This window comes from Boleophthalmus pectinirostris, unplaced genomic scaffold, assembly GCF_026225935.1.
Source record: "Boleophthalmus pectinirostris isolate CB_2022bp ecotype Guang Dong unplaced genomic scaffold, ASM2622593v1 HiC_scaffold_13, whole genome shotgun sequence".
NCBI lineage: Eukaryota > Metazoa > Chordata > Actinopteri > Gobiiformes > Gobiidae > Boleophthalmus > Boleophthalmus pectinirostris.
In genome coordinates this window covers 1415189-1438296 of record NW_026571036.1, presented here as the reverse complement: position 1 = coordinate 1438296, position 23108 = coordinate 1415189, and the positions used below count along the sequence as shown (strand labels likewise).

General features: G+C 45.6%; 2 protein-coding genes, 2 non-coding genes and 1 pseudogene across 4 annotated transcripts; 2 read left to right on the top strand and 3 right to left on the bottom strand.

Moving 5' to 3' along the window:
* The first annotated feature begins 622 nt into the window (after positions 1 to 622).
* LOC129407732 (uncharacterized) lies at positions 623 to 23094 on the top strand. Its single transcript, XM_055149736.1, has 10 exons — positions 623 to 728; positions 19010 to 19122; positions 19201 to 19793; positions 19863 to 20200; positions 20285 to 20389; positions 20845 to 21116; positions 21210 to 21661; positions 21731 to 22052; positions 22135 to 22937; positions 23031 to 23094. The coding sequence occupies exons 3-10, from the start codon at positions 19201 to 19203 to the stop codon at positions 23092 to 23094; spliced, it is 2949 nt and encodes a 982-aa protein (XP_055005711.1). The 5' UTR covers positions 623 to 728; positions 19010 to 19122.
* LOC129407765 (U6 spliceosomal RNA) lies at positions 6953 to 7058 on the bottom strand. The gene has a single exon (XR_008631697.1). It is a non-coding gene; the product is annotated as a U6 spliceosomal RNA (small nuclear RNA).
* On the top strand, positions 9651 to 9768 carry LOC129407763 (U1 spliceosomal RNA; annotated as a pseudogene).
* LOC110173892 (general transcription factor II-I repeat domain-containing protein 2A-like) lies at positions 9942 to 11102 on the bottom strand. The gene has a single exon (XM_020939901.2). It carries the CDS (start codon positions 11100 to 11102, stop codon positions 9942 to 9944), a length of 1161 nt encoding a protein of 386 aa, XP_020795560.2.
* Positions 13899 to 14004, bottom strand: LOC129407764 (U6 spliceosomal RNA). Its single transcript, XR_008631696.1, has one exon. It is a non-coding gene; the product is annotated as a U6 spliceosomal RNA (small nuclear RNA).
* Positions 23095 to 23108: the final 14 nt, after the last annotated feature.

The following is a 23108-nucleotide window of genomic DNA, read 5'->3' as shown; positions in this document are numbered from 1 at the left end:
TGTCTTCTATCAATAATATTTTTAATTTGGTTCAGTAAAGTTTGGGCTTTTTATTTTCTTTTAACAGACAAAACATCTTAAGTCAAGATTTCCTCGTCTTTGCTTCTCTGCAGCAAATCAAGTAATCCAAAGTATTCAGATTACATTACTCACCTAAAGTAATTTAATGGATTATGTTACAAACTACATTTTGGTGTATGTAATCTGTAATCTGTAGGGGATTACATTTTAAAAGTGACCTTCCCAACACTGTTCACCGAGCACATTAGCAAGAAGTATTAAAATAATAATAAAAAAAAAATCTGGTAGCATGTACCCTTAAAATGTCTTATTTACCAGTACAATTTTAAAAATATAAATATAAATTATATTTACTTTCTACGCGTTTATTTTATAAATGACACGCCCGTCGGAGGACATTGGCTGAGACACTTCCGCTTCTGAGGTCACGTTCAGTCTCCGCTGGTCACGACGCAGCGCACGTGAGCGCAGATCTACCAACGTATGTAAAAAAAACACTTTATTCCACGATTTTAAACGAATAACACGACGACACAATAATGACATGTGCTTATTACGTTGTAGGAACCGAGGGAATTCCAACAAGACCAACAAAAAAAATAAAAATAAAAAATAAAAAAACAACGAGGAGGTGATTCGCCCGGGACTCGCATGACCACGCCGCGTGCTCCTGTGAACACCAGACCGAAAAAGGCTTTCAACTTGAGGTGAGTTTGTCCGCAGTTGTTGAAATGTGACACGGAAAGTTCGGGTTTGGTGTGATTTAAGATTTCTTGTCGTGAAACGCGAAGCTAACACGGGCTAGTTCATGCTAGAAGCTAACACGGGCTAGTTCATGCTAGAAGCTAACACGGGCTAGTTCATGCTAGAAGCTAACACGGGCTTGTTCATGCTAAAACCGCTGTTACATCATGACGACTTAGAAAACGTACGCCGACGTGTGAACAATTTGACAAATACACTGGCGTACGTCGGATAAATTCTAGGTAAGTATTGTATAAGTTAGAAGCCCGCCGAAGCCCGCCGAAGCCCGCCGAAGCCCGCCGAAGCCCGCCGAAGCCCGCCGAAGCCGAAGCACGCCGAAGCACGCCGAAGCACGCCGAAGCACGCCGAAGCACGCCGAAGCACGCCGAAGCACGCCGAAGCACGCCGAAGCACGCCGAAGCACGCCGAAGCACTGGCATACCGCGTCATACGGCAAGGTCGTCGAAAAAATTTTGAGCATGCTGAAAATTTCTCGACGTATGTCAGCGTATGTTTCTACGTCCTTCATACGCGGGCTGTAAGTTGTAGGTAAGTTATGTAATTGTTGACACTGTTAAATGTAAGTTTCTCATAAGTCCAAACTAGGGATGGGCATGATTAGTCGTTTAATCGATAATTGATCATTAAGAATTTCATTGATTACGTTCATTTTAATCGTCAAACCGAATGTATGTTTGTGTGTCGTGACCAAACAGGTGTGTACATGTGTCTCTGCATCAGAAGGAGCGAGACACAAACAGTGGGTCAGTCTGTAACGAACCGAAGCACAAATGTGGATTTAACCAGGATTTGTAGAAGAAATTCCACACTTTCCGTTGCGTTGGGACAAGTGTGAGTCCATGTGCACAGTGGATAAAGCAGCACATATGTTTCTGTGTCCAGTGGGAAAAAGTTTTTCCAGGTGAGAGTCGCTCAATGTGGATGACGAGGCCCCGCCCCCCTCCCCCCGTACGCTGTCCTGGTTTTGACAAACACAAATCTGGTCACACTGACCTGTATTCACCTGAGTCATGTCTTTTAATCCAACACAAGTTGAACCACATCAGCGACACAAGAGCTGGAGTTTTATCTTCACTTAGTTTATGTAAATTAGTGATGTGGTTTTAAGTTTTGTTTCTGTGAAAGTTGCGCAAAACTGAATTAAACACATTATAATAAATGGGCTGATGTGGCTCTAGAGTCGTTACGGTTTATTTGTCGTAAAGTTGAATTTATTTATGCAGATTAGTGCAGATAGTAATAATAATGATGATCATTTTAATATAAAAACGTTAATGATTAATCGATAATCGATCGTTAATTCTCTCGACGATCGATTAAAAAAATTTCATCGAATGCCCGTCCCTAGTTTGAAGGACAAAACATGAAATAATGCACAACTAGGGCTGGGCGATATGGATCAAAAAATATATCTCGATATATTTTGCTGTATCTCGATATACGATATATATCTCTATCTGTACAGGAAAAAATAACCCCCTAAAACTGAAAACTGCAAAAACAAATCTGCCAAATTCCACAAGGTCTGTGTTTTTTTTTAAAAATTTTTTTTTTAAATTAAAGTCTAAGAGGTCGGCAGTTCATATAGGAATATTTAAGATTACAAAAACCCTAATTACATAATAATTTAACTGTAAAATAAAAGAAATAATGCATATTTCCTTCTTTTCATTCATAAATAAAACAACTCAACACAAGCTCATCTTTGCATTAACTCTGTTCATCCAAACCATAACCAGAACCATGAGCTCCTTCAGCAGAAGCTCAGGATGTTCCTTATTTTAACAGATCCATGTTCCTCATCAGCAGTAAGAAGCTCTGAGGTTTAATCCCACAATCCACTGCAGATCAAACCCAACGTTTCCAAACACCATTGTACAAGTGACACTGCAGCAGATTATTCATTAAAATCTTCTGCATAAATAGAATTTACATGACTAAACTTTACAATATATAAAGCATAACGACTCTAGATCCACATCAGCTGTTTGAGATAATCATGTGTTTAATACAGAATTGAATATAAACATTATATCGATATATACCAGGGGTGTTCACACTATTTCAGCATGCGAGCCACTTACAAAATGACCAAGTCAAAATGATCTTCCTAATACAAAGCCAACCAAACTGCACTGAAACACTCTGTGCCCCTTTTTTGGACCTCCCCCACAGTTTGAGAACCTCTTCTTTAAGAGAACTTCCTCTGGCACTTTACACTAAACTGTGAAAAAAGTGAAGGAAGATTTTTAAACCTGTTTTTTAAAGTTCCAAACTGGAGTTACATTCTTTTCTGGTTTTGCAGTGATATTTACCAGCCTCTGCACGTTTACCAAACCAAACGCACATCGTGACAAACACAGATGCATTTGTCACTTTTGTTAGACAAACTTCAGCCAAATGTGGCAGTAGGTCTGTTCTGTAGATCCGCTCTATGCTGTAGACCTGCTTTGTGCCAACACTGGAACACAAATTTAGACTGGTTTTTGCTTCACGTTTGGTCTTGTTTCTTCTAATCAGCCGCACTGTGGGAGGGGCTTGTGTTGGCTGTACGCAGGAAGGAGCGAGAGCGTGAAAAGGCGAGGGGCGGCGTGCTGACGTGAGGCAGATGGACAGGTAGGATGTTTAGGAAGTTGAACCTGCCCTGTGATGCACGCTGGTACACGAGGGCACACGCTGTCGCAGACGAGCCGTGCATAGGGAGCGTGTGTGTTTGTGATGCGCCGTAGAGTCTCCGCGGGTTTCAAATGAGCGCACAGGCTGCACTGAGACGCCCCACACGCTCCTGCACCCGCTACAAGTTTATTACCAACAGCAGCGACCGTAACGAAATATGATCGCACTTGTTGAGTGTCAAGACCTCGAGTGAGAGACAAGACCGAGTCCGAGACGAGACACGACAATCTACACACACCACCTTGGCGATCGACTGGTAGATCACGATCGATGTATTGAGCACCCCTGATATATACGATATGTCAGAATTCATATAGAGTTTAAAAAATATATCGATATATTTAAAATATCAAGATATCGCCCACGCCTGTGCACAACATTTGGTATTTTCAAAGGACAGACACAAAAATGACTAAAACTGAATCACCCATAATTGAATAAATGCGAGGTGTGAGTTTAATGTCTGATCTCTTCATGTAGGAAAAAAAAGTGGTGAACTCCTGGAAAGTTGCCTCGTGCACCAGTATTTGTTCAGTGTATTTGTTCACCCACCAGAGGGCGCCAAAGTAAAACAGATCAATAATATGATTATTTAGGTCTTTTGAGGCATGCAAGTTAGTATAAAATAATATGCATTTTTTTTAAAATATTTAAACTATTTAAAGCATGCAGTGTTTTTTCTACACTCTTCTTTTATCAGTTAAGTGCCAAGTGTCTTCTTTCTGTGTGTGTTTCTAGTGGGACAGAGTTGGGGGAGGGACGTCCTGTCTTTGTCTGTACAGAATGAATAAAATGAAGTTTGTGTTTATCGGGTCGTTTCTGAAGCTGCTCGCTCCACACTCTTCACTCTGAACTCTTGGATTGTCTGTTCTGATGTAGAACCGAAAGCAACTGTGACTTTTAAACACTTTTAACACACGGATAACCCCAACAGGAAGTAGCCTTAGCAACAGCACACGGGCCAGCAAAGCATCATGGGTAATGCTCTGCTGCTCACATTTCTAAATCATTTCTAAAACATCCACACGGAGAGTGTTTGTGTTATCGAGTCGTACAGAGGAGAAGCTCTGTTGCCCTGTAGTGTGTGTGTAGTGTGTATAGGGGTGTGCAAGAATATTGGAATATCGATATATTGTATTGTTTAATGTGATGATACAGTATCGATATCGTGGGCTACTGTATCGATATTTCACCAAGAGTATTTTACGTGTGATTTACTAAATTATTTTGTTACAGCTACAGTTTTGTTGCTTGTGGAGTGAAAGGAAACTCATTTATGCAACACATTTGACATTTTTACTGTTTTGAGGATTAAAACGTGTTTCATATGACCTTTGCACAAGAAGTGGTTTAACAAACACTTTAGTATCACAGCCACGATTTAGCCTTTTAGCCTGGCTCCGGAGCCACGGGTTGCCGACCCCTGTTTTAGACAATATATTGAATATAGAACGTTAGTAGAGGATCTAGTGCTGCTCTCTGCTCCAGAGTTTGTGTTCAGTAGTGAGTGTGTAAACTGCTGCTTTAGAACTTATTGTTGTTGAACCTCTTGAGACGCTGCGTCCTCATATGAGGACATTACAGTTTTGCCTCTTAGCACCATGATACTCCATTTTTTTTAAAAACTTTTGACTTGTTAGCCACACTGAAGGACTCTGCCTGCAGCGTTTTCTGGTCATACACAACATCACATTACACTCATTTCAGTGAAAGAAAAATGGTGAGAATATCAACAAAAAGCTGCTACAAGCAAGGTAAAGTTTATATCCAAACTTTATTAATGAAACCAATGTATTTATGCACATTTCTCTGTCCTCATATGGTGTTCAAATTTGACACATTTTAGTGATCAGAGCAACAAAGAGCATCAGTAAATGTCATGTCCTTGTTTGAGGACATTGGGACTATGTCATTTGATTGTACCGTGTTGTTAGCTGAACTTGAATGAGTTTACTAGTGTTGTAGTCAAGATCGCACAGAGGTCGTTCTTTGCATTTTCTTTGTTGGACACAATATTTGTCTATAATGGATCTAAGGACATGTCAGGACACACTACTGTAGTCGTCTAATGTGTTGAACATGTTGTTACCTCAGTGTTGATAAACCACTTTTGGTTTTTTTGGGGGGGAGAGTCCAGAACAAACTCCACTATATGAGCTGTAGTGAAGGACATTTAAAACAGCCCTTATTTTTACACTTGATGATGTTTGACAGTGGACTGTGGCTGACTGACTTCAAATGGGCCCATCAGTGTGAAAATGAGAATAAGAATGTAGTTCCTGTTGGTGGGTTTTTGCATGTGTAATAACAATCCTTTGCCACCAGATGGCACCATAAAGAGTTCTGAATGAAAACCAGTTCAAATGTTCATGTTTTTAGTGTGATCTTATAAAATATCTCTAACTATACTAATACATTAGACCATATTACATACATGTTTATTACATACATGTATGTAAATAGACATGTAGTGTTGTTGCTGTAGTTCGCACATGGGGGCAGGATTCATGATGGTTGTTTCCAGTGGGACAGACTTGGGGGAGGGACTTCCTGTCTTTGTCTGCTCTTACAGAAATGAATAAAATGAAGTTTGTGTTACTCGGGTCGTTTCTGAAGCTGCTCGCTCCACACTCTTCACTCTGAACTCTTGGATTGTCTGTTCTGATGTAGAACCGAAAGCAACTGTGACTTTTAAACACTTTTAACACACGGATAACCCCAACAGGAAGTAGCCTTAGCAACAGCACACGGGCCAGCAAAGCATCATGGGTAATGCTCTGCTGCTCACATTTCTAAAGCATTTATAAAATAACGTCCACATTGAGAGTGTTTGTGTTGTCGAGTCGTACAGAGAAGCTCTGTTGCCCTGTAGTGTTTGTTTGTAGTGGACTGAACTGTATTTGTGCTTTAATGACCTGAACTGTATCTCGCTCCTCTCTCCTTTCTGTTTCTCTCTCTGCTCTGTCAGTCGTTTCAGGCTCTGTGGGTCTGATCTGGGGACAGTGGGGAGTTTGTTTTCTACTTCCTCTGTGCTGAATGTTTTAATCCCAAAAGTGCACAAACAAAACCTGACCAGATCAATAATGTATAGTGATATATATATAGTAGTTATGTTTGATAAGCTGTAAAGTTTAGTTTATTTGAGATTTTAAAGAATCATCTGCTGCAGTGTATAACTTTTATAGTATTTTGAAAGTTTGAGTTTGATCTGAGCAGTGGATTGTCTCTCTTGGATGTGTCCTAACTCCGTACTGCTGGCCTATGCAAAAGGAGATATGAAGAGAAACATAATGTCTCCCTTTCCTTCCTCCTTCTTAACTTCACTAATCGGTTTCTGATGGTCCTTGTCGTGGCTGACACTGATACACGTTGGGGTCAATAATAAGGAAAGGGTCTTCCCAGGCAAATTTAACCCAGTTTGAGCTTCTGATGCTTTTCCACTCCTCTTGGCTTCTTTTGTCTCTATGTAAAACTTGAATCTTAGAAATTTCAAAATGAGGAACGCTTCACGAATTTGCGTGTCATCCTTGCGCAGGGGCCATGCTAATCTTCTCTGTATCGTTCCAATTTTAGTATATGTGTTAGCGAACTAACACAACAACGAACGGTTTCCGAGTCGTTTATAAAGGGCTAAACACGCTATGCTAGCTCACTTATGGTTGTGTCGTAAAGCAAAGCACTTCCAGTCAGAGCGTCAGAGCACGCCCTCTGCTCACTGCGTCACTCTCTGTCTGTGCTGAACGACGGGGGAAGGGCAGACATGGCCGTTAGCCACGGACTGCACCATCCCCCGCGGGGAAGTAGCTGAAACTGTAGAGCTCACTTAGCATGTGAGAGGAAGCCAGAGGCAGCGCTGCCACCTACGGCCCCCAAACATCAGGGGATCCCCAACCAGTTACCCTCAGGGCCACTAATAACCGAGGCCTCAGTGCACTTAGGTTTTTTTCTGTATGTGACATTAAATGAGTTGTTTACATAGTTGGTTAGTTTCTGTGTTTATAAAATGGACATATCAGACTATTAAAGGATTCCAAGTTAACTCATTCTTGCTCGTTGGAGTGTTCTGAGCATTTCTGTGAGCTGAAGTAGGCAAAACATCTGTTTACTTTTCTAGCTTTATTTTCACTTAACACAGGTGTACTTAGCAAGTTTTCTATGTCTATGACAGATGAAATAGTATTGTTCCTTAAAAATTGTCTAGGGGGCGCTATTGCACCCATTTTTGTATTTTCTTACATCATTCTGTTCAGGATCGGGGTGTGAACCATTCATTAAAATTTGAGTGAAATCGGCCAAAGTTTGTGCAAAATGCTAGGGGGCGCTATTGCACCCATTTTTGTATTTTCTTGCATTAATCTGTTCAGAATCGGGGTGTGAACCCGTCGTTAAAATTTGGGTGAAATCGGTCAATGTTACTCGACTTCACCATTAGAATAACATGGAGAGTTATGGCAGTGCTGCCCCCATCCATCCATTTTCTTTCACTTATCCGGGGTCGGGTCGCAGGGGGCATCAGTCTAAACAGGGACTCCTAGACTTCCTTCACCCCAGACACTTCCTCCAGCTCCTCCAGTGGGACCCTGAGGTAGGGCTGGGCGATATGGATCAAAAAATATATCTCGATATATTTTGCTATATCTCGATATACGATATATATCTCGATATATGTTCAAGAAAAAATAACCCCCTAAAACTGAAAACTGCAAAAACAAATCTGCCAAATTCCACAAGGTCTTTTTTTTATTTTTATTGAAGTGTAAGAGGTAGGCAGTTCATATAGGAACATTTAAGATTACAAAAAATAATAATTTAACTGTAAAATAAAAGAAATAATACATATTTCCTTCTTTTCATTCATAAATAAAACAACTCAACACAAGCTCATCTTTGCATTAACTCTGTTATCCAAACCAGAACCATGAGCTCATTTAGCAGAAGAAGCTCAGGATGTTCCTTATTTCAATAGATCCATGTTATTATCCAGCAGTAAGGAGCTCTGAGGTTTAATCCCACAATCCACTGCAGATCAAACTGATCGTTTCCAAACACTATTGTACAAGTGACACTGCAGCAGATTATTAATTAAAATATTCTGCATAAATAAACTTTACATTGCTAAACTTTACAATATATAAAACATAACGACTCTAGAGGCACATCAGCCCGTTTGCGATAATAATGTGTTTAATGCAGTTTTGCGCACGTGTGTTTACATTTTACAGAAACGAAACTTAAGCGCATGGCTCATTTGCATAAACAGCACTTCTCATGCAGCTCAACTCGTTCAGCTTCTTTCGGGCGAAAGGACGCGACTTGGTGGAATATGAGGATGTGCTGCTGGTGGTTTTGTCTGGAAATGGTGGAAAAGGTTCGTGGTGCTTGAAGCTTTTCACTGGCACCAACTTTCGGCGTTCACGGCGGTAGTGACGAGTGAAGGAGACACGAGCGAACAAACTCAGGGAGGCGGAGGCGCGCGGAGGCGACGAGAGAGAAGATAAACAAGCGAAGCGGCAAAATCAAAATTGAATCTAAGCATTATATCGATATATACGATATGTCAGATTCATATCGAGTTTAAAAACTATCTCGATATATTTAAAATATCGATATATCGCCCACCCCTACCCTGAGGTGTTCCCAGGCCAGTCCAGAGACATCGTCCCTCCAGTGTTTCCTGGGTCTTCCCCGGAGCCTCCTCCCGGTGGGACATGAAGGCAAGTTTATTTGTACAGCACAATTCGTACACAAAGTAATTCAAAGTGCTTTACAGAATAATAAATACATTAAAATCATAATAAAAACAAATCAAAACATAAATAATCATGAAGATTAAAATTAAAAAAGAAAGACATAAATTGGAGAGAAGAGTGCGGAATGAAAACCTTTCAGTTATTTGCACAGTTAAACAGAAATGTTTTGAGCCTGGATTTAAACAGCGTCACAGAAGAGTCTGTCTCACATGTTCAGGAAGACTGTAGAGCTTCCCCCCAGGCCTGGCTCCAGGGTGGGGCCCGGTAACGCCAATCCAGGTGACGTAACTGGCCTCTGTGTGGGCATCATCATATGAGCGTGTGTAGTGTAGTGTATGTGTAGTGTGTGTGTTGTGTGTAGGACAAGGAGGTAGGTCGTGTTTGGACTGAGGACAGTATGTCTCTGCTTGACCCTGTGTGTTTGTCTCTGTTCTTCTCATACTTACCTGGCAGAGGAGACTCCATGATCATGAAGGTGGTTCACCCAGGGCGAGGCTCGGCCTTTGCACTCCGGCTGTGCTGACCCCTTCCCCAAATGAAGAGAATGTAGAGTCTCATTAGTGCGACGGGAGCGGTATTTGGATTTAATAAAGTTCACACTTGAAAAGTTGCTCGCATAAGTATGTTGAGCCAAAGATGGACTCTAAATGCACACCTTTTCATGTTAATGTAGGTGTCAGGAATGGCACTCCATGTTACAAAATAAGTTTGTCGGGTCGGGGTAGTTTTTCAATATCCACTCCATTTGTGCTCTTTAGCGAGCGTAGCCCTCCGACGGTCGACTTCAAGATTCGCTGACAAGGATTTGAACTTGTTAACCCACACATCTTTATCCGCTCTGTCAGCCAGTTCGATTTCTAGATCAGGCTTACTTACTCCTGTGAATGCAGATGTGTTTAGCAGAGATGGGTCGCTGTCTAGCAGTCTGACAGGAAAAGAAAGAGTCTGTTTCTCCTTTCTGAATTCACTGAATCTTTCTCCAAATGCTGCTTGCATTGCAATAATGGCTCGGTGAAAATAATCACAATTTATGTGATTGTTGGCTTCTTTGAACTCTCTTAGGGAGGGGAAGTGAGAGAGTGTGCTTTTCTGGACATCTCTGGCGAACACTCTCATCTTGCGCTCAAATGACAAAACCTCCTCCAGCATCTGCAGGGCCGTGCTTCCCTTTCCTTGGAGATTTTTATTCAGCATGTTCAAGTGACTTGTCATATCCACCATAAAGTAAAACTTTTCCAGCCAATCTAGGTCTTCCAGTTCAGGATAGTTGAGGCCTTTGTTTCCCAAGAAGGTTTTCACGTGCTCCAGACAGGCAGCAAAGCGTTTCAGCACCTCTCCCCTGGAAAGCCACCGGACTCTGTTGTGCAGCAGGAGATTTGAGTATGCGTTTTCGACTTCTTCTAATAATGAACAAAACTGTCGGTGGCTTAACCCGTTCGCAATTATTTTGTTCACTATCTTGATAACGAGGTTCATTACTTCCACACATTCAGGCGGAAAGGTTTGCGTGCAAAGCGCTTCTTGGTGGATAATGCAGTGAACCGTCATCAGATCTCGGCCCAATGACTTTTGAAATAAATTCACAAAGCCCTTCTGTGCTCCTCTCATACTGGGCACTCCGTCAGTAGACACTAACACTAGGTGAGTGGTGTTTATTCCTTTATCTTTTAGACAACTCACAACAGCCTCACAGATGTACTGCCCCTGCATTTGGCCCTTTAGTGGTATGAGTTCAATCAGCTCTTCCTGCAACCCATCAGAGTTGACATACCTGCATAATAGAGCTGTCTGCGCAACATCGTTTACATCAGTTGACTCATCACAGGCAATTGAGAATGCTTGAGCTGAATTAATGTCATCAATTTGTTTACTGCTGATGTTTGTTGCCATTTTTATGGTCCTGTCTTTAACTGTCTTGGCAGAGAGAGGCATTTCTTTAATTTTCTGGACAATCTCCTGTTTGTTTTTAAAGTCGGAGAATAGATGCTCTGATATTTTAATAAACGTTTCTTTTATGTATTCTCCGTCTGTGAACGGCTTCCCGTTCTTTACTGTCTCCTGAGCTGCCAAAAAACTAGCAGCTGTAGTTGACTGTGGAGAGCTGATCCATTTTCTGAAAGATATTTTTCTCTTCAGCTTGTCGTTGCAGTTCCGAAATGGCTCTTTCGCTCATCTTCGGTTGGGTATTTTTCAGCGAATGCTAAGTGCTTGTTTTGAAAATGTCTTTTGACATTAGATTTTTTGTTGTTTGACAGTTTCTCACTACATATAAGACACACAGGTCATCCAGCGTTGTTGGAGGTGAAGGCAAACGCAGATGTCCACGCTGAATTAAACTATTTTCTTCTGATACTTTTATTTTTTTGGGCTCTTTTCATGGTTACGGTACTCGGGTCTTCCATAAACAGGTAGCTAGCAACTAAAGTCGAAGGCTGTTGACGTCACATGTATTTTTACTGACAAATTATAAATTAAACTCCAAGGTAATCGTGAAATAAAATGAACGTATAGTGACGATGATAAATAACAAATAAAGATATAACCTTTATTGATTTGTGTTTTTTTGTCATGGCCATCGGGAGCCACTACAAGGAGGCTGAAGAGCCGCATGCGGCTCCGGAGCCACGGGTTGCCGACCCGTTTTAGACGACATATTGAATATAGAACGTTAGTAGAGGATCTAGTGCTGCTCTCTGCTCCAGAGTTTGTGTTCAGTAGTGAGTGTGTAAACTGCTGCTTTAGAACTTATTGTTGTTGAACCTCTTGAGACGCTGCGTCCTCATATGAGGACATTACAGTTTTGCCTCTTAGCACCATGATACTCCATTTTTTTAAAAACTTTGACTTGTTAGCCACACTGAAGGACTCTGCCTGCAGCGTTTTCTGGTCATACACAACATCACATTACACTCATTTCAGTGAAAGAAAAATGGTGGGAATATCAACAAAAAGCTGCTACAAGCAAGGTAAAGTTTATATCCAAACTTTATTAATGAAACCAATGTATTTATGCACATTTCTCTGTCCTCATATGGTGTTCAAATTTGACACATTTTAGTGATCAGAGCAAACAAGAGCATCAGTAAATGTCATGTCCTTGTTTGAGGACATTGGGACTATGTCATTGATTGTACCGTGTTGTTAGCTGAACTTGAATGAGTTTACTAGTGTTGTAGTCAAGATCGCACAGAGGTCGTTCTTTGCATTTTCTTTGTTAGACACAATATTTGTCTATAATGGATCTAAGGACATGTCAGGACACACTACTGTAGTCGTCTAATGTGTTACCTCAGTGTTGATAAACCACTTTTTTTGGGGGGGAGAGTCCAGAACAAACTCCACTATATGAGCTGTAGTGAAGGACATTTAAAACAGCCCTGATTTTTACACTTGATGATGTTTGACAGTGGACTGTGGCTGACTGACTTCAAATGGGCCCATCAGTGTGAAAATGAGAATAAGAATGTAGTTCCTGTTGGTGGGTTTTTGCATGTGTAATAACAATCCTTTGCCACCAGATGGCACCATAAAGAGTTCTGAATGAAAACCAGTTCAAATGTTCATGTTTTTAGTGTGATCTTATAAAATATCTCTAACTATACTAATACATTAGACCATATTACATACATGTTTATTACATACATGTATGTAAATAGACATGTAGTGTTGTTGCTGTAGTTCGCACATGGGGGCAGGATTCATGATGGTTGTTTCCAGTGGGACAGAGTTGGGGGAGGGACTTCCTGTCTTTGTCTGCTCTTACAGAATGAATAAAGTGAAGTTTGTGTTACTCGGGTCGTTTCTGAAGCTGCTCGCTCCACACTCTTCACTCTGAACTCTTGGATTGTCTGTTCTGATGTAGAACCGAAAGCAACTGTGACTTTTAAACACTTTTAACACACGGATAACCCCAACAGGAAGTAGCCTTAGCAACAGCACACGGGCCAGCAAAGCATCATGGGTAATGCTCTGCTGCTCACATTTCTAAAAGCATTTATAAAAATAACGTCCACATTGAGAGTGTTTGTGTTGTCGAGTCGTACAGAGGAGAAGCTCTGTTGCCCTGTAGTGTTTGTTTGTAGTGGACTGAACTGTATTTGTGCTTTAATGACCTGAACTGTATCTCGCTCCTCTCTCCTTTCTGTTTCTCTCTCTGCTCTGTCAGTCGTTTCAGGCTCTGTGGGTCTGATCTGGGGACAGTGGGGAGTTTTGTTTTCTACTTCCTTCTGTGCTGAATGTTTTAATCCCAAAAGTGCACAAACAAAACCTGACCAGATCAAGTAATGTATAGTGATATATATAGTAGTTATGTTTGATAAGCTGTAAAGTTTAGTTTATTTGAGATTTTAAAGAATCATCTGCTGCAGTGTATAACTTTTATAGTATTTTGAAAGTTTGAGTTTGATCTGAGCAGTGGATTGTCTCTCTTGGATGTGTCCTAACTCCGTACTGCTGGCCTATGCAAAAGGAGATATGAAAGAAAACATAATGTCTCCTTTCCTTCCTCCTTCTTAACTTCACTAATCGGTTCTGATGGTCCTTGTCGTGGCTGACACTGATACACGTTGGGGTCAATAATAAGGAAAGGGTCTTCCCAGGCAAATTTAACCCAGTTTGAGCTTCTGATGCTTTTCCACTCCTCTTGGCTTCTTTTGTCTCTATGTAAAACTTGAATCTTAGAAATTTCAAAATGAGGAACGCTTCACGAATTTGCGTGTCATCCTTGCGCAGGGGCCATGCTAATCTTCTCTGTATCGTTCCAATTTTAGTATATGTGTTAGCGAACTAACACAACAACGAACGGTTTCCGAGTCGTTTATAAAGGGCTAAACACGCTATGCTAGCTCACTTATGGTTGTGTCGTAAAGCAAAGCACTTCCAGTCAGAGCGTCAGAGCACGCCCTCTGCTCACTGCGTCACTCTCTGTCTGTGCTGAACGACGGGGGAAGGGCAGACATGGCCGTTAGCCACAGACTGCACCATCCCCCGCGGGGAAGTAGCTGAAACTGTAGAGCTCACTTAGCATGTGAGAGGAAGCCAGAGGCAGCGCTGCCACCTACGGCCCCCAAACATCAGGGGATCCCCACCCGTTACCCTCAGGGCCACTAATAACCGAGGCCTCAGTGCACTTAGGTTTTTTTCTGTATGTGACATTAAATGAGTTGTTTACATAGTTGGTTAGTTTCTGTGTTTATAAAATGGACATATCAGACTATTAAAGGATTCCAAGTTAACTCATTCTTGCTCGTTGGAGTGTTCTGAGCATTTCTGTGAGCTGAAGTAGGTAAAATATAAAGTTTACTTTTCTAGCTTTATTTTCACTTAACACAGGTGTACTTAGCAAGTTTTCTATGTCTATGACAGATGAAATAGTATTGTTCCTTAAAAATTGTCTAGGGGGCGCTATTGCACCCAGATCCATAAAACACATGTGGACTGGTTGGGCAAACTCCCATGAACCCTCGAGCACCCGATGGAGAGTGTAGAGCTGGTCCAGTGTTCCACGACCAGGACGAAAACCACACTGCTCCTCCTGAATTCGAGGTTCGACTATCGTCCGGATTCTCCTCTCCAGTACTCGGGAATAGACCGAGAAGGCTGAGGAGTGTGATCCCCCTATAGTTGGAACACACCCTCCAGTCCCCCTTCTTTAACAGAGGGACCACCACCCCGGTTTGCCAGTCCAGAGGTACTGTCCCCGACCGCCACGCGATGTTGAAGAGGCGTGTCAGCCAAGACAGCCCCACAACATCCAGAGAGTTAAGGTACTCAGGACGGATCTGATCGTTGGAGTGTTCTGAGCATTTCTGTGTGCTGAAGTAGGCAAAAGATCTGTTTACTTTACTTTTCTAGCTTTATTTTCACTTAACACAGGTGTACTTAGCAAGTTTTCTATGTCTATGACAGATGAAATAGTATTGTTCCTTAAAAATTGTCTAGGGGGCGCTATTGCACCCATTTTTGTATTTTCTTACATCATTCTGTTCGGGGTCTGAGTGTGCACCTACTATTAAAATTTGAGTGAAATTGGCCAAAGTTTGTGCAAAAGGCTAGGGGGCGCTATTGCACCCATTTTTGTATTTTCTTGCATTAATCTGTTCAGAATCGGGGTGTGAACCCGTCGTTAAAATTTGGGTGAAATCGGTCAATGTTACTCGACTTCACCATTAGAATAACATGGAGAGTTATGGCAGTGCTGCCCCCATCCATTTTCTTTCACTTATCCGGGGTCGGGTCGCAGGGGGCATCAGTCTAAACAGGGACTCCTAGACTTCCTTCACCCCAGACACTTCCTCCAGCTCCTCCAGTGGGACCCTAAGGTTTTCCCAGGCCAGTCCAGAGACAGTCCCTCCAGTGTTTCCTGGGTCTTCCCCGGAGCCTCCTCCCGGTGGGACATGAACACCTCCTGAGGGAGACGCCCAGGAGACATCAGAACAGATGCCCGAACCACCTCAGCTGGCTCCTCTCGACGTGGAGGAGCAGCGGCTCTACTCCGAGCTCCTCCCGTGTGACTGAGCTCCTCACCCTATCTTTAAGGGAGCGCCCAGACACCCTGCGAAGGAAACTCATTTCGAGCGCCTGTATCCACGATCTTGTCCTTTCGGTCATTACCCAGAGCTCATGACCAGAGGTGAGAGTAGGAACGAAGACTGACAGTAAATCGAGAGCTTCACCTTTCAACTCAGCTCCTGCTTCACCACAACGTCCGATACAGCGACCGCATCACTGCAGACGCTGCACAGATCCACCTGTCAATCTCACGCTCCATCCTCCCCTCACTCGAGAACAAGACCCCAAGATACTTGAACTCCTCCACTTGAGGCAGGGACTCTCCACCCGCCCGGAGAGGGCAAGACGCCTTTTTCCTGGTCGAGAACCATGGCCTTGGACTTGGAAGAGCTGATCTTCATCCCAGCCTCTTCACACTCGGCTGCAAACCGCCCCAGTGCACATTGCAGGTCCTGGTTCGATGGAGCCAACAAGACAACATCATCTGCGAACAGCAGAGATGAAATCCTGTGGTCCCCAAACCGGACCCCCTCCGGCCCCTCACTGTGCCTAGAAATTCTGTCCATAAACACAATGAACAGAACCGGTGACAAAGGGCAGCCCTGGAGGAGTCCAACATGCACCGGGAACAGGTCTGACTTACTGCCGGCAATGAACACAGCTCCTGCTCCGGTCATACAGGGACCGGACAGCCCTTAGCAAAGGGCCCCGAACCCCATACTCCCAGAGCACCCCCCACAGGACACCACGAGGGACACGGTCGAATGCCTTCTCCAAGTCCACAAAACACATGTGGACTGGTTGGGCAAACTCCCATGAACCCTCGAGCACCGATGGAGAGTGTAGAGCTGGTCCAGTGTTCCACAGCCAGGACGAAAACCACACTGCTCCTCCTGAATCCGAGGTTCGACTATCGGCCGGATTCTGTGCATAGACCTTACCGGGAAGGCTGAGGAGTGTGATCCCCCTATAGTTGGAACACACCCTCCGGTCCCCCTTCTTTAACAGAGGGACCACCACCCCGGTTTGCCAGTCCAGAGGTACTGTCCCCGACCGCCACGCGATGTTGAAGAGGCGTGTCAACCAAGACAGCCCCACAACATCCAGAGACTTAAGGTACTCAGGACGGATCTGATCCCTCCTCCTTCAGCCTGACGGCATCCCTTACTTCCGGTGTCCTCCACCGGGAATTCAGAACAAACTCCACTATATGAGCTGTAGTGAAGGACATTTAAAACAGCCCTTATTTTTACACTTGATGATGTTTGACAGTGGACTGTGGCTGACTGACTTCAAATGGGCCCATCAGTGTGAAAATGAGAATAAAAATGTAGTTCCTGTTGGTGGGTTTTTGCATGTGCAATAACAATCCTTTACCACCAGATGGCACCATAAAGAGTTGTGAATGAAAACCAGTTCAAATGTTCATGTTTTTAATGTGATCTTATAAAATATTTCTAACTATACTAATACATTAGACCATATTACATACATGTTTATTACATACATGTATGTAAATAGACATGTAGTGTTGTTGCTGTAGTTCGCACATGGGGGCAGGATTCATGATGGTTGTTTCCAGTGGGACAGAGTTGGGGGAGGGACTTCCTGTCTTTGTCTGCTCTTACAAAATGAATAAAGTGAAGTTTGTGTTTCTCGGGTCGTTTCTGAAGCTGCTCGCTCCACACTCTTCACTCTGAACTCTTGGATTGTCTGTTCTGATGTAGAACCGAAAGCAACTGTGACTTTTAAACACTTTTAACACACGGATAACCCCAACAGGAAGTAGCCTTAGCAACAGCACACGGGCCAGCAAAGCATCATGGGTAATGCTCTGCTGCTCACATTTCTAAAGCATTTATAAAATAACGTCCACATTGAGAGTGTTTGTGTTGTCGAGTCGTACAGAGGAGAAGCTCTGTTGCCCTGTAGTGTGTGTTTGTAGTGGACTGAACTGTATTTGTGCTTTAATGACCTGAACTGTATCTCGCTCCTCTCTCCTTTCTGTTTCTCTCTGCTCTGTCAGTCGTTTCAGGCTCTGGGGGTCTGATCTGGGGACAGTGGGGAGTTTGTTTTCTACTTCTTCTGTGCTGAATGTTTTAATCCCAAAAGTGCACAAACAAAACCTGACCAGATCAATAATGTATAGTGATATATATAGTAGTTATGTTTGATAAGCTGTAAAGTTTAGTTTATTTGAGATTTTAAAGAATCATCTGCTGCAGTGTATAACTTTTATAGTATTTTGAAACTTTGAGTTTGATCTGAGCAGTGGATTGTCTCTCTTGGATGTGTCCTAACTCCGTACTGCTGGCCTATGCAAAAGGAGATATGAAAGAAAACATAATGTCTCCTTTCCTTCCTCCTTCTTAACTTCACTAATCGGTTCTGATGGTCCTTGTCGTGGCTGACACTGATGCACATTGGGGTCAATAATAAGGAAAGGGTCTTCCCAGGCAAATTTAACCCAGTTTGAGCTTCTGATGCTTTTCCACTCCTCTTGGCTTCTTTTGTCTCTATGTAAAACTTGAATCTTAGAAATTTCAAAATGAGGAACGCTTCACGAATTTGCGTGTCATCCTTGCGCTATCTGCAGGGGAATCGTCTCTGTATATCGACCAATGGTAGCACGGCATTCTTGATGTCGTCATCAACAGCTTCCAATGAGACCGCGAGTTGTTCATGACGACATCAAGAACGACTACCAATGAAATGAGCGCGACAGCCTTAGTTGCCGCTGTCTCATTTGCATCGGGAGATTTACCGGAGGCCAGGTAAATTGTAACGATCGGGTAACACGTACAACAGTCACAAATATTTATTTCGCATCATAACTTATAATATCGCACGGCGATAAACTGTTTTAGCGCGTTCAGAACAGCGCTAGCGAGTGGTGCTACTTTATGCTAACCACGCAGTTAGCGGCGCTGCAGTCGGGCCGCGACCAAAACTGGCTCTTGCTATTGGTATTTCTTGGGGCTCCTTAATTTATGAGAATCTGTATGGACACTACGTTATGTCCATCAACTGTGTGCTAATCACGCGGTTAGCGGCGCTGCAGTCGGGCCGCGACCGGGCCGCTCGCACGCAGACAGACGCAGACAGACGCAGACAGACGCAGACAGACGCAGGACAGACGCGCAGACAGACAGACGCAGACAGACGCAGACAGACGCAGACACACGCAGACACACGCAGACACACGCAGACACACGCAGACACACGCAGACACACGCAGACACACAAACAAAAAGTTTTTAATGAGCCTCACTGTGTTCTGCCTACAGGTCCAGTAATACAAGTACAGCTGCTGCTGTTTACTACTACTACTACTACTACTACTACTACCACCACTACAGCTGCTGTTACTACTACTTCTACTACAACTGCTGCTATTAAAGTAAGTACTTCAACCTCCAGTCCAGCATATCTTAATATTGCATTTGTGTGTCATTTTATACATTTTATATCTTTGTAGATGGAGCATCCTAATTTCAGGCGGCTGCCCGCTAAAAAGAAGCAGCAGCAGCAGGAGCAACAGCAGCCGCTGCAGCTCATCGTGGGGCCCTCGGCTGCTGCCAAGCAGCTCATGGAGGCTGCAGCTGCTGCCATGGCCGGCAGGGACCCCGTGAGCGTGGCCAGAGCCAAGAGGCCGGAGGAGGTGGAGAAGGAGGCGCAGGCCCACGTCATCTCCGAGGGTGGAGACCCTGGGAACCCCACTCTGGTGCTGAGCCGTCACAGCATCCAGTTTGGTCAGTACCAGGGTCAAACCTTCCACTGGCTGCTGGAGAATGACGTGGGCTATGTCATCCAGCTGGTGGACAAGCACCAGCGGGAGCAGGAGAGGAGCGTGTCCATCAGCCCCCTCATGGCCAACAAGGATGCGCTCGCCCAGTACGCCTGCGCTTACAGTGAAATCCAGGAGCTACTGGATTTCCACAAAGCGCAGGTGGAGGCCCGGGCTCGCGCCTCTCAGCCCGGGCACGAGGGCGAGGCCCTTGTTGGCTTCGGCGTGTACCGGAGGGACACGCTCCAGGGCCTGTATGCAGCCAGCGACCCAGAGAGGAAGAGGTAAAAAGACGCTTGAAGGCTGTGTGATTTTGCTTGTGCTTGTTTATTAATTCACTGTTTGCCCTACAGCTATGTCAACTGGCTGAGACGGAGCACACCTATGCCTGGGACCACCATGGACGCCGCCAAAAACTACATCTTGGCGAGGGACAAGGAGCAGCCAGCCAGCAGCAGCTCCACCGCAGCTGCTGCCGCCACCACCAGCAGCACTGCCGCCGCCACCACCACCAGCACTGCCGCCGCCGCCACCACCAGCAGCGGCAGCACATCGCCGCTGCCGCAGCGAAAGCCAGCTGCTCCCTTGTTCAAGTCCCTCCTGGCGTGGCATTCCCTGACCCCAGGTGAGCTGCAGGCCAAGGTCCGCAAGATCGTCGGTCCTGCTTCGACATCGCGGCCTGCAGCTCCAGGTAGCCTCCACTTCTGTCCTTTAAATACCAGATGCTCAGCTTTTGTGATAAATAGATAACCAGTGCTGTCTTCTTTATCCGTAGTGTTGTCCTCCGTCCGAGACCAGCGCCCCTCGCGTCCACTGCCGTCCACCACCACGGAGATGACGGACGAGGAACTGGTCGAGGCAGCCAGTGACATAGAGATGGGTAAATGTCACACACAACAAACACTATTCCATGTGACATTGCAATTTTGATATGGAGTGAATTAACTTTCCTTTCATTTTATTTGTTTTTGAATAACTCGCAAAGCTGGTGCTTGAAGGACAAAGGTAGGTTTTAGAGGTAAAGTTGATATCGTGCCTTCCATGGTTGTAGATTGTAGATCGTACATCCTCACTGTCACTGCGCTGTTTGGTGTTTGATGCCACTAATATAGATTTTACATAACATGCCATGATTAATTCTTCCCATTCACGGATGATGGTGTACATCCTTTCTTTTATCGTGTGTTGCCCATTCTCTAAAATCACCAATATCACTTATAACGTAACTATATTAACTCTCATAGTAACTATGGTAACTCTATTCCGTGCATGCTTTCCTTAGCCATTGAGCTCATTTGCAGGTATCACTGGAGTTTTTGTATTTTTTTTTTTTAGTCGACATACAGGTCCTGAACCCGCTCCCAGAGGTGGCGCCTCCTCCACCTTCTCCGGCTGCCGCGCTCCCCGCCGCCACCACACCGCCACCCATGGCTGCTCCACCTCCACCCGCAGCTGTCTCTCCAGCCTCTGCGGGAAGCCAGGAGCCCCGACGAGTGTCCGTGGAGGTCATTTCGTCGGGGGAGGCCACCCTGGTACCACTGCCGCGGAAGAGGAAGAGGAAGGAGAAGCACGTGGAGCAGCCAACTGCCACTCCTGCTGTGGCTGAGGTGAGGAGGAAACACTCGCTCAACACGCACTCTCACATCAGCTGCCTTACACCCGTTAAGCCTTTCTTACGGTGTGCCTGTGTTTCTTCACAGCCCCAACTGCCTGAGAGCTGGCGCGCAGCTCTCACGAGGGAACAGCAGGAGTGGGTTGCCGGGGTGCTGTTTCGGGTGGACAGCAGGGGGAGGACCCGCCTCAGCGGGGACCTGGACCTGTGGTGGGACCCCCCCAAGCCCCGGCAGAATTACACTCAGCCGCCCGCCAGTCCTGACTCCTTCTTCGCGTGCCGGTTGTTCCTCTGGATGCCCCAGCGTCTGTGGGGTGTCCGGCTGGCATGCACCCAGCCTGGTTGTAACAAACCGTTAACCAAGGCTGGGCTCTACAAGACCATCCGGAGGGTCTTGGACATCGACTCCTGGTACTTCATGGCCACCGAGTACCTGGAGTGCACTCGATGTCAGAGGAAGGTAGCAGGATGGTCGCAGGAGGTGATGCGGCAGCTGGGGCCAGGACAGCTGGCCCAGTTCCCGGCTGTGCTCACGTACAAGTAAGTTGCAGTCTACTCATGTTAATGCGTGTGTGCGTGTGGCCGTTCTGTAACAAACCTCTTCTTCAGGCTCTCCTGCGACTGGCGGGTCATCGCGCTGCTGCGTGAGCGTTCTCGGGGGAACAGCGCCACGCAGCATTACAATAAGATCTGTGAGCTGCACACAGAGGCGTGGATGCGGAAGTCCATACGTTACCTCAGCGTCATGAGGCCCTTCAGGAAGGCGGGTGTCGTGGCCCAGGTTCAGCCGCCGCCGCTCATGCGCCCGGTCCCACTTCCGGAGTGGCTGCTGACCGTCTACGGCCACGACATCCTCGCCCGCCTCCAGGACGTGAAGAGCCGGGTCACCTCCATCTTCGGGAAGATCCTGAAGTTGGATTCCACCAAGAAGGTAGGCGAACGGCAACACATTTTGGGCATCGCTGACGCTTTGCTCCGGCGTTATCATTAAGGTGTTACTGTATCGTCAACAGGTGACCCGTAAACTTCGCCGGTGCCGCCCGTGGGACCGCAGCCTGGGCTACCAACGTCGGGAACGAGCACGGGCAGGTCCTCATGTCCGTGCTCACGGCGGCCGAGGGGGCCGGCCTTCAGCCCATGGCTGCCGGGTTGGTGAGGCGGTACCGGGACGCTGGGGTAGAGCCGCCGCTGCTGCTGTACGTCAACAGGGACTGCTGCTCGCGGCATGGAGTTGGCAAGACGGCTGCTATGTTCGCAGGGTGGGACAAGCTGGCGGTCCGGTTGGACATTTGGCACCTGATGCGGCGCATTGCAGCAGGTGTCACCACCGAGAGCCACCAGCTCTACAAGCCCTTCCTGCAGCAGCTGTCCTCTGCCATCTTCGAGTGGGATGCTGCAGACAGAGCCCACTTGCTCGCAGCCAAGAAGCAGCAGCTGGCGGCACAGGGGAAGACCGTCCCCCGCGACGACGCTGGGGTCTGGAGGCACGTCAGCCGCAGGGAGATGGCCCTCCACTGCCGTCGCCACACGCGTGGAGCTGTGGAGACGGAGCGGCTGATCGACGACCTCCTGTCCATTTACACCAGCGAGTGGGGACGGGACACCGTGGGAATTCCCCTGTTGGACGACCGCATCCACAACATCTGGGCGGAGCAGAAACGCCACCTCGCCTGCATCCAGGACCCGCCGGATGTGGAGCTGTACACCCAGACGGGCAGGCTGAACAAGGGGGGAATCAGCCTGCCGGTGTACAGATGCGCGCGGGGCTCCACATCCCTCGAGTCATTCCACCTGCATCTCAACCTCTTCATCCCAGGTAAATTCCTCACCGCGTCCTTACACGTTCAACAGCGTGTGCGTGACTGACGTAACCCTTTATCTCATCTTAATCTCCTCTTCATCTCCTCAGGAGAAAGCGCCAGTGCCTGGCATTTCCAGGCATTTCTCCTGGACGGGTTGATGCGGTGGAATGAAAACAGGGCGGCGT